Raw genomic sequence first — 13709 nt, 5'->3', positions numbered from 1 at the left:
CGCTTTTCCATATTTAAATATCTAAGATATTAATCTCGTATAGGGATAAATAATATTTTCTGTGATATATCGATATAGGAATATGACGCTCTACTACTTTGTAGTAATACACCACGTTGTTTAAAAAACTTCCGTAAATTATACAGAATCTAAATTCAGCTTTAGCTTCTAAATATTTATTCGGACTAGAAGTCCAATTTGTAAATCTTAGCGCTGAAGCGGCTTCCCAAACAACATGCTTTTATTTCAATCTTCTTATTTTGAGGTGTGAAAATAGGCAGAAGTCAAAGTGAACTAAATCTGGCCATTCAATTCATATTCATATCATTTATTGTCCCAGGATTAGCGTCTGTTGCAGTGGTTAAAAGTTAGATTAAAATACCTGCAAGCATTTAAGATACTGGCATCTTACATTTAAAAAAATAAATTTGTTAATGTCTCACACTCAGCTTGTTTCACTCCAACTATGCAAGGCAATAAAATACGTGATTTTTTTAGTTTTTAATCATTTTGTATCTACAGAAATTAACCATAATGTAAATGTCGTTTTTTCCTCTTCTTCCGTATCTTTACATAAGTTCTGAATTATTTTAATGGATAAAGGTTTAATGCTATCGAAGCGCATCACAATGGCAGTACCTTCCTTATCAGGTTTCGGAATATTTCCTATAACATAATTGTTTCCATTGAATGTGAACGGGTTGTTTGCAAAAACATACCTTCCATATCACGTTCATGAGGATCAAACATGAAGTAGTAGCCGCCTTTAAAGAAAAGGCTAATGTAGTCATTCACGCATTGGAAGATACAAAAGTTCTCCTGTTGGAAATAGGTCTCCAAAACTCCATTTAGCCTATTGTTTGTCAGAATCTCGGTTTTTATTGGCTTATATACAGTTACATGTACCTGGAAGAGAGTATTGATATCTTTGTTCTGTTGTTATTATAACTGACCTGTAATAGTACCTCCAAATTTTGCCAGTAAAATTTTCTTAATATATTCTCCATGCCAAGTTTGGGATCCTTGGGTCCATACGCGATATAGGAATCGATATATAACTGATCGCCTGTATCTAATATGATGTCTATATGTTTGTAGTTCCAATCTTCGATTGAAACAAGAGAATGCATGACAACTAAAATGTAAAACAATATAATAATGCAAATTAAATTGTAAACACCTTGCGAAATGAGTCGAACTGAGAAATCTAAATGTTAAATTAGACTTCATTAGTGTATCCACGAATGTATCAGGTACAGAGTATAGACAGTTTTGGAAGTTTAACCAAAAATGATATACGTGTGCGAGACAAGGTATCGAATTTCTTTCCTTGATGCTTTTCAATATGGTAGTATGAAATCATGGGAAAAGTGCGCAATAATAGCCAGAAATCCAGTATGACAAAACTTGTTAGTTGATCTGATTTTGGCTGGATTCGAGATGCTATGAATATTTTTCAGTGTGTATACGCCTAGGAAGATTTTTATGTATTTTTGGTGGGACTGGAAAGCAATCATATATTGTGTGCTGCTTCCCTAGGATATATTCCTGATTCTCGAACCTGTGGTGTGAACAAATGGCCGTCTGAAAGAAGCATTTGGCTAAGCTGCTTGTCCAAAACTCTGGGGACCTGGTTGGGATATTATCCAATTTTATAGTTAGGACCTGGTATCAAGGGATCACTACCTATTTCTGCCCATGGTCTATATTTTTGGTGAAAAATTCGTCTCAAGAAACGACAATGAAGGCAAGGGTTTCTAGGAGAAGGATTACTTTCAAAATATTAACAAATTATTGAACAGATATGTGGAAATTTAGCCCATATCGAATCATTCTAAGTATCTCAAATAAAACCTTCTTTTCATGCAAAAATAGTGGATTCCTTTTTACTAATATTATTAGTTTGCGTCACTATATTGCTTAAGAGTAAATAAAGAAAATAACACGTACGAGATATTTGTAACTGTATTTCTCCACGGCATCTAGTTAGCAAATTAAGTGATTAAGTAGTACATCATTAACTGTATTTGATTTTTAACATAAGAGAAGCGAGTGACATTCACAACTGATATAATAAGGTGCATCCGTTAAGATACAGGGGTTTTAATATATTAAAGATGAGGCCTATGGAAGATGGGAACAATTGTATTTAGAGATAAAGTTGTTGCATTAATATGTGATGGATAATTGAATAATAAATTCAAATAAATATATTACAATTCTTTGAAAATATCTCTACACTAAGCAATGAATAATCTTATAGAAAGCTACTAACTGAGAATTGATGATGATGAAAAATAATATATATCTTAAAGATAACGGTGTACTGGCAAGTCATTACCGTTTCTTTTTAAAATAAATCATTTTCAAGAAAATGGAAAATTCTCAAAGTATTAGCATGATGTCATTTGAAAAAAACTGTTTGTGCATTGAGCAAAACCATTCACAGAGCCATTTTCTAACTTCTTGGAAATTGACGAAGCGCTGCTCTGCAAGCGCATGTCCCATTGATGCGAAAAATTGATAGTTGGACGAGTGTGATAGTATGTTCCATCCAAGTGCCTTCAACGCTTCCTTGGCCTGTTTTGCTTTATGAGGCGGCTTGTTATCGTGCTGTAAAATTACTTTACCGTGTCTTAATTTACCTGTGTTGTTATTTGTTCTCGGTAGCGATCAGTATTAATTGTTTCACTAGGTTTCAACAGTTGTTAATATACTACTGCACTCTGGTTCCCCCAAGCATAGAGTATTATCTAGCGATCAAAACGATTTGACCTTGGAGTCGATCGGCTTGCTTCGCAAGGCGACAACCATTCTTTTTTGCGCTTAAGGTTTTCAAAATAAATCAACTATTCATCACCGGTCACTATTCGATGGAGAAATGACTTTGGATCGCACCTTTGAAGCAGCATTAACGATGTTTATATTTTCCATTTGCCCGTCATTCAATTGATGTGGCACCCATCTCCCCGTCTTTTGGTTTTTCCTCATTTCCCTTTGTTTTTAAGTTTGCGTTGAGTCTTTATCTAATATTTTCTGCAAATGAGGACATGTGTGCAGAACGATATTTGTCTTGAAGGTTGAAAATCACCACATTTTAATTTTAGAAATCACCAATAATACGAACCAATGATGACTTTCAACGGTTTTTTTCTTTTCATTAAATAACAAAAGAAATACGTGCCGCGAAGGCACGTTTTAAAATAGAAAATTTGAAATTTTTAAACAGGTGTATATTTATGACGGTGTTACTTTCGCAAAATAGAACATATATAGCTTTGAAGCTTGATGTCAGTGGAATAAAATGGCCTAACGACATCTATTAGAAAAGACGGTAATGACTTTCCGGTTCACTTGGTGTCTAGTAGGTGCTGTTAAAATTGAACTAAGTCTAACCTGAAGCTATACAGTTGGGAATATCTTGCTTGTTTCTGGTCTCAGCACAAAAGCCAGCTGAGTTCTGACTCTTGTATCCTCTAAGAATAGCTTCATTTCCTTTAACGTAATAACCATTTCTCCCTATAAGCTGAAGTGTTTTGGCTTTCTTACGTTTTCGCTCTTCTTCAGCCTGAAAAAAGCAAATATTAATAATTAAACACTGTGCCATACAAAAGATATATTACCAGTTTTCTTAGTTTCTTTTGTTGTTCAGAGGCTGTTAGCTTGGAGCATCTGGGCAATGTGTTAATGCTACTTTTAGTAGGCGTTCTTTCTACTAGAATTCGATTTTTCTTGCCAGTATTTATTACAATTTCTACAGGGACAATTATAAAGTCACCACCTCTTTTTGTTTGGTCGAGTATACATCCTGAAGTAAAAAAAAATGCTATTTTGGTTTGTAATTTTTCAAGACATAGTAAAATACTAATAAAATGATTTTTTACAATGTTTTATCACTATGGAAAGGTCTGGCTCCGCCACCATGACCTTGAATCAAAATAAACAATTTAATATTAAAATAAGCACAATGTTTGTATATTAAAGACATAGTATTATATTTGATTTTCTATAACATTTGCTAAATCATCGTTCTTTAATGAAGAATAATGTGATTTTAATCCTGGGCACTGCATCTAGTGTTAGATAAATAATCTTTCCAGAAATTTTCATATTTTGAAGTTTATTTGTTAACAGCAATTGTTAACTGTTGTTTTGAACAATTATGCTATTTTATCTTCATAAAGAAACTTTTACAGCTTTTTTGAAACGATCGATTTTTTATTTCTATGGAAATTTATTTCTATAACTATTCAAATACTGGTGGAATTTGTAGATATTTATGTTGATAAACTGGCACCAACTGAAGCAGGGAACCAAGTCGGTTGATTTTTTTTTTCACTTTATAATTTATTATGAATTCAGCAGCAACAATAGCACCAATTTTTCTTACACTAATTACATTAATTAACTTTTTGCATAAAAGTTTTTGTGTACATACGTCATCAAGATGTTTAATGTGTTGCCTGCCGCAATTTGTAAATTCGTTTCAGAATCAGATAATATTTTCCTTCTAATTTTATTCTAGTTAAAAAAGAGACATAATGCTGTCTGATAAGTTCGAGCTAACCTGTCAAAGTCGTCCGGTTATCAAACGTACGCAAAATTATTGAAAATATTAGTTATAATTACTACAGGTTGTAAACCGGGAAACGTTATTTTAGCGCTTTGATTCTTTTAATAAATTTTAAATCGCTACGTAATGTATCATATTACTTTGTTTAAAAATATCGAAAACAATAGACAGCCAGGTTCACAAACTATGTCTTTTATAAGGTATTTCGAATAGAGAGAAGTGAATTCCGTTAGAGAGGAAAATATTGATGATATTAAATAATATAAGTCCCTACAATTTTATTGAAAATATTCTTTAGCGGGTTGCTGTCGCACTAAATATTAGTGTGGGTACTATGACTAACATCGCTTACAAAATGAAGAACAATATGTTAAATTCAACCAAGAAAACCCGTCTACATACGAAGTGTGTTACGAATTTTGACCATCTTGATATTGGTTCTATTCGAGATCAAATATAGGAAATGTATAAGAACAGTGAGTACACAAACTCTTTTATCGATATAAATATAATTTAATAAAATTATTTCAGAGAGATTTGTTAATATGGAAAGTATACATAAAAGAGTTAGGAACATGCAGCTTTTGAGGGATATCAGACATCCCTTCAAACATTCCTACAGGGTATAGGATTATAGTGTAAAGATAACTTTCGAAGATGTCTAATAGAAATTCCAGAGTGTAAAGACAAAAAAAATTGATTGAAAAATTGGAAAAAGGTAAAAGTTACATTAGCATTTGATTAGGTGTTGTGGGTCATAATATTTATTAATAATTAATTGCAGATATATTGTTACTAATGTAGGGCATAAGAATGGATTTATTCCTGGAGCAGAATTAGTGTTTTTCTCCAAGTCCAAGGGCGACTACCATGAATAAATGAACCATAAAGTGTTTTTGTTTTGTTTTGAATATCAATTGTTAAAGGACCTGGAGGAACCATCAGTTATTATGGACAATACACTATATCACAGAACTCTGATGGAAAAAAAACCCAGCAATAGCATCAACAAAGGCTGTGATGAAGGAATGGCTTTCAAAACATGAACTCAACTGGTGATGTACTATAATATTAAAATAAACTGTATATGCTTGATAATATTTTGTTTGTGTTTGTTGTTTCATTATTTTATTTAAACTAGAATTTTGTTGTATGTCAACGCCAAGCTGAACTGAAACTCAGAGTTGATGTGGCAACATTGCTAGGTCTTGACGTCACAAATTTAAATCACGTGTGTACAAAATAACTTTGAATAGACTATATATATATATATATATATATATATATATACATATATATATATATGTATATATATATATATATATATATATATGTATATATATATATATATATATATATATATATATATATATATATATATGTATATATATATATATATATATATATATATGTATATATATATATATATATATATATATATATATATATATATATATATGTATATATATATATATATATATATATATATGTATATATATATATATATATATATATATATATATATATATATATATATATATATATATATATATGTATATATATATATATATATATATATATGAGGTCAACTTTTTATCTGAAGATCTGAACATCATTTGAAAGTTACTACGAAGGTAAATCAATAATAATAATAATAATAATAAATTAATACCTATGATGTGATCAGCAGCCATTTTACTATTCACGAATGACATTAAACAGCCAGTACCGTTTAGTAACGGCATACCTGTGGAACTTCTAGGATTTGGATCGAAAACAAAGACCGACGGATTTTCATCTACTTTAGCTGTATCTTTTCCTAGCGTATTATTTTTTTCGTTATCTTTTTCATTTGAGCCCTTCTTTTGTTTCTCTTTTTCGTCGCCTTTTTCTTTAGCGCCGTCCTTCTCTTTTTTATCGTCCTTTTCTTCTTTATCGTCTATGTTTGTTTTGTCATCTTTCTCTTTTTTGTCATCTTCGTCTTTATCTTTTTTGTCGTCTTTCACTATTTTATCGTCCTTCTCTTTTTTCTTATGCTTCTCCTCTTTATTGTCCTTTTCTTTTTCCTTGTTTGTTGGTTTTGCTTCCCATATCGCTAATGTGAGGGGTTCGGTAACCAAAATACCGTGGGTATTTTCTTCAAAGAAGTTCTCGATGCCTACAAGAATATTTTTGAAAAGTTTTTATATTAGTGGTAACGACATAACGAAATATATACCTCGTCGAAGATTATTAACGGTCGGATCTTTAGTCTCTATAATACCTTTTTGGTCAGTGTGGCGGAATTCACAGCTAACCTTGAGGACTCCAAGCTTAAAATTGCTTTTGACGCGATATATATCTAATCTATCCTCGTAAGGATTGAAATCAAATCCCATTTCGCTTATGCTGTCTTCGTACAACTCTGAACCTAAAATTAAAATAGCATAAAAATGTTAATAAACAGGCTTTAGACAAGTATGTGGATGACATATTAAACTGTTTAAAATTATATAATGTATTTGTAAACGTCTTGATCAGCGGTCAATGCAATGGAACCTTCTGCTACTACTGCAGTCGTTAGAGTTTTTTACTTAGGTTTGTAATTTACAAGAGTCAAGAGTGCAGTGACCAGGTGGGTATAATTAGTGAATATTCAAAGTAGAAGTGCTACTCTTTAGAATTTTCTAAAATACCTAGTATAATAGTTTCATCAACAATTGGTTTAGACCAGTTCTCTGGTTTGTGAACTTCCGCCATTGTAAGTGCCACGATAGCTATAGGAGCACTCATTATATTCGGCCCTTTGGCGAATTTGGGATCCTCTTGACTTATAGTCCCTCTGTAAACATACCAAATGGATTGTAACTATATAATAAAAACTGAATTTTAACCGAGACGTTACCTAACAATGCTTTTTCCAGGAATGACAACTTTGAACCCAGCCGTTATCGGTACTGCTTTAGGAGCTGGTATTATTTCGTGTGGTGCGCGTTCTCTAGGGCACAAGTTCCTGGACATTGTAATCTGAAAGTATCGTTCCAATGCATATGATCAACAAGCTGTTTATTAGGTGATTGATTTTGTGTCCATTTGTGTAATATACTGAAAAACTATTATGTAAAAGCTAGTCAGTATAGTCAGTCTAACAAATTGAATGTTTTTTAGGACCCCAATTTTGGCCTATTTTTTGAGGTGGCAATTCGTTCACAAAACTTCATCAACAAAAACTTATTCAGTGTTCCATCCTTCTTCATCTACCTAACGATGTTCTGTACTAACAGGAAAATGACAATTGATTGATTTCGGATCAGGTTGAATTATGTCGGGATCTTGGTGTTTCAGAGATCAAATATACGGAATGTATAAAACAGTAAGTGGTTTTTTCAATTGAAGCATAATTTAATACAATTATTTCAGAGAAAATTGTTAGTTTGGAAAGCATCCACAAAGATTCAAAAGATATACGGCTATTAGAGATAGATTGTTGGATAATATATGATTTAAGTGGTGTAAGGATAACCCACGAAGGGGTTTAATGGAACTTCCAGAGATTGCCTTTAAAAGAATTCAATTTTATTATTACGATTATTACATGTCCTAGGCTTCTTTTAGCGTCTTCCATACATAAACACGACCGTTTGTAGCAAAACAATGTAAACCATAACTCAATACCATATTCTTCCAATTATCAAATGTCTACGTTTTTTGATGTTTGCACGACTTCTTTCGTAGCCTAGCATTAACTTCCGTTTTAAAGGGTTTCATGGGGAGGGGGGGTGTGATCATGAATGTTAGCTTTATGATGCTCCCGCCATATTATTTTGTCGACAAAATATACTCGCTCTCGTTAGCCGGGGACTAATGACTTACCCCCTGTTGATGTCTGAGAGATTGCACATTTCACCGATTGTTTATTTTAACGGAACAAAGAGTATAATATATTGTACTACAACCTATACAACTTTGCATATAAACTGAGCAATTCATATGTGTCATGTTAAAAGCACTATTGACAACACGCAACATTATGTACTATATTGCACGGTGTTCATATTATTTGGCCTATCCCCTTTAATAAGCACGGAGGACATATATTTCCAGGAGGACGACGTTACGTCTTATATAGAGGACGTCATAACAAATATTCTGCATGAACGATTTGGAGATACGGTTATCTCTCGCAGAGATATCTATCAATTAATCTATTTTACAAACCACATACAATGACATACAAATGCTTTTGAAATAAAAAATAGTTGTATTTCATTGTAACGAACTGTCCTTATTGAGAAAACCCATACAACACCATATTAAGTTTTTAGCTTATATTATTTATATATGTATATACCTTATGAATGAAAAATTCGTTTCTGCCGGTATTTGGGATATTTTCCAAAAATATTTTAGCCAAATCTTCACACATCAAACAACGTATTATACATCCTGATCCAGTGGTAGACTGTATTCCATTTGGACCTCGTTTTAACCCATCAAACAAATAATACATCTTCTCGCCTTTCCATATGGCAATATATATACCTAAAGAAAATTTAAATACGGGTAAAAATAACATAACGTGTAGTACTGAATCGTTATTAATAGGAAAATTTACACGGATCCATATAGTCAATATATACAAGAAGTACATGCTGAGAAATAAGTAAGATGCAGATTGCAATGGCGTAGGGGTGCTTGTCGGATAAAAGAGATGCATTTTCGACAGTATGTTGTAGCAAAATCGACCTGAATGGATGAAAGATGTAACGAATAGCCTAAAAGACATTAATCAATAGAATCCAGAGTCAGAACCCTTACTGTCAGTTAATTATTGTCGAAAATTGAAATTTTGTGCCACCTCCAGCAGTGTTTTACTTGACAATTAGATAATCTGACATAGTAACTACCAAAAACTACTAATTAGAAGCATGAAAACCCCAAGGGGGCAGAGAGGATTCAATTAAACATAAGTTAGCCGGCTAATTAGCCGCAGTGATTAAGACGAATCCCAGCGGGTTCAGGTTGTACGTTTATATTTGTATTAAAATGTGATTGTCTTCTAAACAAGTATGTAAAATTTGACAAACACAGACACGCTGATAACCAGGCTGGGTAAGGTCGGATGTCTTCTGTGATGATTTATAAGTTCGTCAATCTCAGGGTAAGCTTAATGCCAAGGACCGTTGTTTAGAGTCCATTTTATTGAATATTACTACTTAAGCATACCATGAATTGCAAAATATCGGTGAAACTTTGAATTACCTTTCGACTGAAGTATTCCGTATTTTGAATCTTCGAAAAACTTATCCAGACCCCTTTTAACATCGAGTATGTCTTCAAAGGATTGCGCCTTCACGTCGCCTACTATTTTGTTAGGTTCGACTTGGACTTCGACCATAAATTTGGATAAACAAATTTTCTTTGGAATATCAGTTAATTTGAAATCTTCATGCTTCATAACCCAGTCGATCTGTTAAAGATGAAAAAATATTTTTGGCATAATTATTAAGTATGCATGTATGTAAGCCCATCTCTATGTAAGCATATCTCTTTAGGAAATGTAAACAATATTTTGGATTAATTTGTGAGTTGGTAACTTGCATATTTTTCCATTATAATGAATGTTCCATTATAACTTTAAAAACAAAATAATGATGGACATTAAAATGGTAAATACCAAGTTACACACAGAAAGAAATTGTATGTACGTGAGAGAGAGAGAGAGAAAGAGAGGGTGCGAGCTTGTTATAGGAGAAAAAATGAATATAAACCATCGGATGCATATGCGTGGAAGGTTTTGGTCTTCGATTTTTTTCTGTTTTCATATGGTGTACCAAAATTAACTCTAAAACTATTTCTCTGATGATCTTTGGAGTTTTGCTTTTATCATTAATATTTTTAATTCATCTTACGTGAAGAGCACAAAAAACAGCTCCAATGAAACTATAAATCACAGAGAAGTCTACAAGAATTTAATTATATATAATATAGTATACGATTAGATTTATCAACATGGTCGAGATTGCAGCCATGGACCGTCGGAAGTGACGGCACGTTATTGATGGCACCAATTGATTTGCTGACGTTTATAGCAGCCTTCAAGTAAAGAATTGATCAATGCTACGTTTGAAGTAGATATTGATTATTATACTGAATAGTAGCTTATAATACTTGACGTTCTTTAGTGGTGTTATAGGAAAATGTATGTATAGTCAATTCAAAGCTTTTTTGTATAAACGTCATCAAGATATTTAATGTATTGCCTGGCCGAATTTATAAATTCGTTTCAGAATCAGGCAATATTTTCCTTCTCTCTTTATTTTAGTTAAAAAGAGACAATGCTGTCTGATAAGTTCGAACGTGAAATCGAACTAGCCTATCAAAGTCGTCCGGTTGTCAAACGTAGGCATATTATAATTACGGCTTATAGACCGACAAACTTTTGTTTTAAGGGTTTGTTTTAATAAATTTCAAATCGTCGCGGTTTTTATTGAAAATAGTTTTAGCGTGTTGCAGCTGCACTCTATATTAATACGGACACGGTCTCTAAAATATCTCAAAAAAAGTAAAAAACGATGTAATCTTAAATCCACCAAATAGATCAGCTTGATGTTAGTTGTATCAGAGTTTAAATATACGAAATATATAAAAACATTAAGTAGTTTTTTCTATCGAAACATAATTTAATACAATTATTCCAGAGAACATTGTTAGTCTTGAAAGTATCCATAAATAGCTGAAAGATATGTAGCTATTACACGTGGTTAAGACGTGGATGTTTCAGAATCGTATATAGGGTCATTCATGGAAAGATGGTAATAAATATAGCGCAAAGGTAACAAAAGTTGATGGAAAAAGGTAAACGTGGGAATAACTGCCTATTAGGTTTCGTCAGTCATAATATTTATTAATAATTCATTGCAGATATAACTATATGCCATGAAGAACTATTTCATGCTGGAAACAGGAATATAAATGAAATATTTTTATTCCTGTTGTGGAATTAGTGTTTTCCTCTAAGTCCAAGGAGCCGCAAGTATGATAAAATGTTCTTGCCGTTGTCCAGAGTACACTGGTGAAGAAGATCCCAACAAGTGCATCAACAATGGCTATAATTAAGGAATGGCTTAAAGCATATAAAATAAGTTTTGAACAATTATTATAATAGACATGCTGGTTGAAGAGGATATTCCACCAAGAACTGTTTAGATATGTGTAAGGAAGCACTGTCGACCATAATACTTTCGGTTTGGATGAACTGGATAAGACATACAGAGAAAGTAATTGATAAATAGTTGAATCGTGAACATGTTTTAGAGGGATTGGAAATTAACAGTTTAGTGATTGACTTGGACAATAACTCGGAAAGTGAAAGTGACTAATGGAAACTTTCAGGATATGTGATAATGCTGGAAATTGGAAACAACAAAGGTATGCACATAATTAGCAGAATATAACTGTAGAAAATGGTATTGTAGAGCGTGACAGATTTGTGTGCATAGATATGATTGTAATTGTTCAGAATTAAACATGAGCATTAGATTAGAATGTATGAGGAGAGAATGATTACTAAATGTAGATATGGTAAATGCATTAGGCATAATTCAGTGATTAATTTTATCAAGAATGGTGTACACAGGTAGTAGCAAAAAAATAAAAAATACAGTGATATCAAGATGACTTGGCAAGTAAACCCATCATCGAAGAAAACAAGAACTAAACGTAAAAAGGTAAATATGCTCTCGAATGAAAGTAAAATGCATTAATTTAATATATAATTGTTAATTAGGTGGATTAGGCCTCCAGAGGGATGGGTGGGAGACAGTTCATTGTAAATAATATAAAACAACTCTAACCTACAAACTATTATACTTGTGTTCTTAATTATAGTTTTAATTCCTTCGATAATATATACATTAGATGTACTATAATGTTAAAATAAACTAAATATTTTTGTTCAATTACTTTATTTAGATTAGAATTTTGCTGTATGTTAAAGCCAAAATGAAATAAAACTCAGAGTTAGTGCGGCAATATCGCGAGGTTTTAACGTCTCAAATTTAGATGACATATACACAAAATAATTTTGAATGGACTATACATAAATGTAGAGTCTAAATTATAAGTGAGGCTTCTGTTAGTGAGACTTCGATATAAAGTTTGGTTACGAATTTACACGATGCGATTTCATACACAGTAAGTAACATCATTTGTTGTAAATCATTTAAAATTAATTTATAGGCCCATATTTTATCACATTATGTTCTTGTATAGTATAATAAATATTACCTCATCATCTTTTAGTTTGATACGGCGGTCTTCTTTCAACTGTTTCTTTCTAATTTTCTTCATATATGTGTACAACTTATCTCCGTAAACCATTATTGTGTCGGGCGTGGTACTCGCGAAACAGGTGATTTCATAAATATTCGCTACGGCCAAAGCGATTATACTAGCCGTGAGCCCTTGTTTTCCACGATTTCCTTCAGGAAATAGGTTGTGGGTCAAATCTAAACTGCCTAAAATATTTAGAAATATAGGTTTCAGTAATTTTTTCTGAAATATTTGTTTCGAACCTCGCAATATCCACTTTCCGTGATCGATCTCTTTGAAATCGTACCAATCGCCAGCGTAAACATCACCTCGTTCATCGTCTGGGTTGTATTTTGACTTGATTTTCAGACTATTAGTGACTTTAACGCTTTTTAGAGTGAAATCGCTCTTGCATCGATCTTTCGGCTGGATGTTTTCATATATAAACGTGATAAGGTCATCCAGTTCGGTAAACCACAACACGCAGGCACGACCTGCAACCTCCTTCTTTACCCAATATGATTGTGATTTCTTTTGCCTTTTTTGATCTGATTTTTTGTCTTCCTCTTTATTTTTATCCCCTTCTTTCTTTTTGTCTTCTTCCTTCTTTTTCTCGTCTTCGGACTTTTTATCTCCTTCTTTCTTTTCGTCTTCTTCACTCTTCTTGTCCTCCTCTGTCGTTTTGTTCTCCTCTTTCTTTTTGTCTTCATCACCCTTGGTTTCTTCTTTGTTCTTATCCTCTTCTTTCTTCTTATCTTCTTCTCTCTTTTCCTCTTCCCCTTCCGTTTCACTCGGTCCCGATTCTCTGTAAGTAGATTCGTAAATTATATACTTAACGCTAAGT

At 32.5% G+C, this 13709-nt stretch overlaps 1 protein-coding gene and 1 long non-coding RNA gene across 2 annotated transcripts in view; one reads left to right on the top strand and one right to left on the bottom strand.

Moving 5' to 3' along the window:
- Positions 1-487: 487 nt before the first annotated feature.
- LOC143193632 (uncharacterized) overlaps positions 488-13709 on the bottom strand; it is a 32529-nt gene continuing 19307 nt past the window's right edge. The window contains exons 17-29 of the mRNA XM_076399958.1: positions 13129-13670; positions 12842-13071; positions 9815-10022; positions 8904-9094; positions 7458-7579; positions 7249-7394; positions 6792-6983; positions 6246-6731; positions 3624-3808; positions 3397-3568; positions 966-1135; positions 720-906; positions 488-666 (exon numbers count right to left, since the gene is read on the bottom strand). Coding sequence (XP_076256073.1) covers positions 506-666; positions 720-906; positions 966-1135; positions 3397-3568; positions 3624-3808; positions 6246-6731; positions 6792-6983; positions 7249-7394; positions 7458-7579; positions 8904-9094; positions 9815-10022; positions 12842-13071; positions 13129-13670 — 2992 coding nt within the window. The 3' untranslated portion in view covers positions 488-505. The remainder of the gene's footprint in view (positions 667-719; positions 907-965; positions 1136-3396; positions 3569-3623; positions 3809-6245; positions 6732-6791; positions 6984-7248; positions 7395-7457; positions 7580-8903; positions 9095-9814; positions 10023-12841; positions 13072-13128; positions 13671-13709) is intronic.
- Positions 5162-5671, top strand: LOC143192611 (uncharacterized). Its single transcript, XR_013004834.1, has 2 exons — positions 5162-5291; positions 5358-5671. It is a non-coding gene; the product is annotated as an uncharacterized LOC143192611 (long non-coding RNA).

The sequence above is a fragment of the Rhynchophorus ferrugineus genome, unplaced genomic scaffold (assembly GCF_030347505.1).
Source record: "Rhynchophorus ferrugineus isolate W39M unplaced genomic scaffold, kcgeb_rfMv2 rfM3, whole genome shotgun sequence".
Classification (NCBI taxonomy): domain Eukaryota; kingdom Metazoa; phylum Arthropoda; class Insecta; order Coleoptera; family Curculionidae; genus Rhynchophorus; species Rhynchophorus ferrugineus.
The sequence above is the reverse complement of the archived record's forward strand: the minus strand, read 5'-3'. Positions and strand labels throughout refer to the sequence as shown.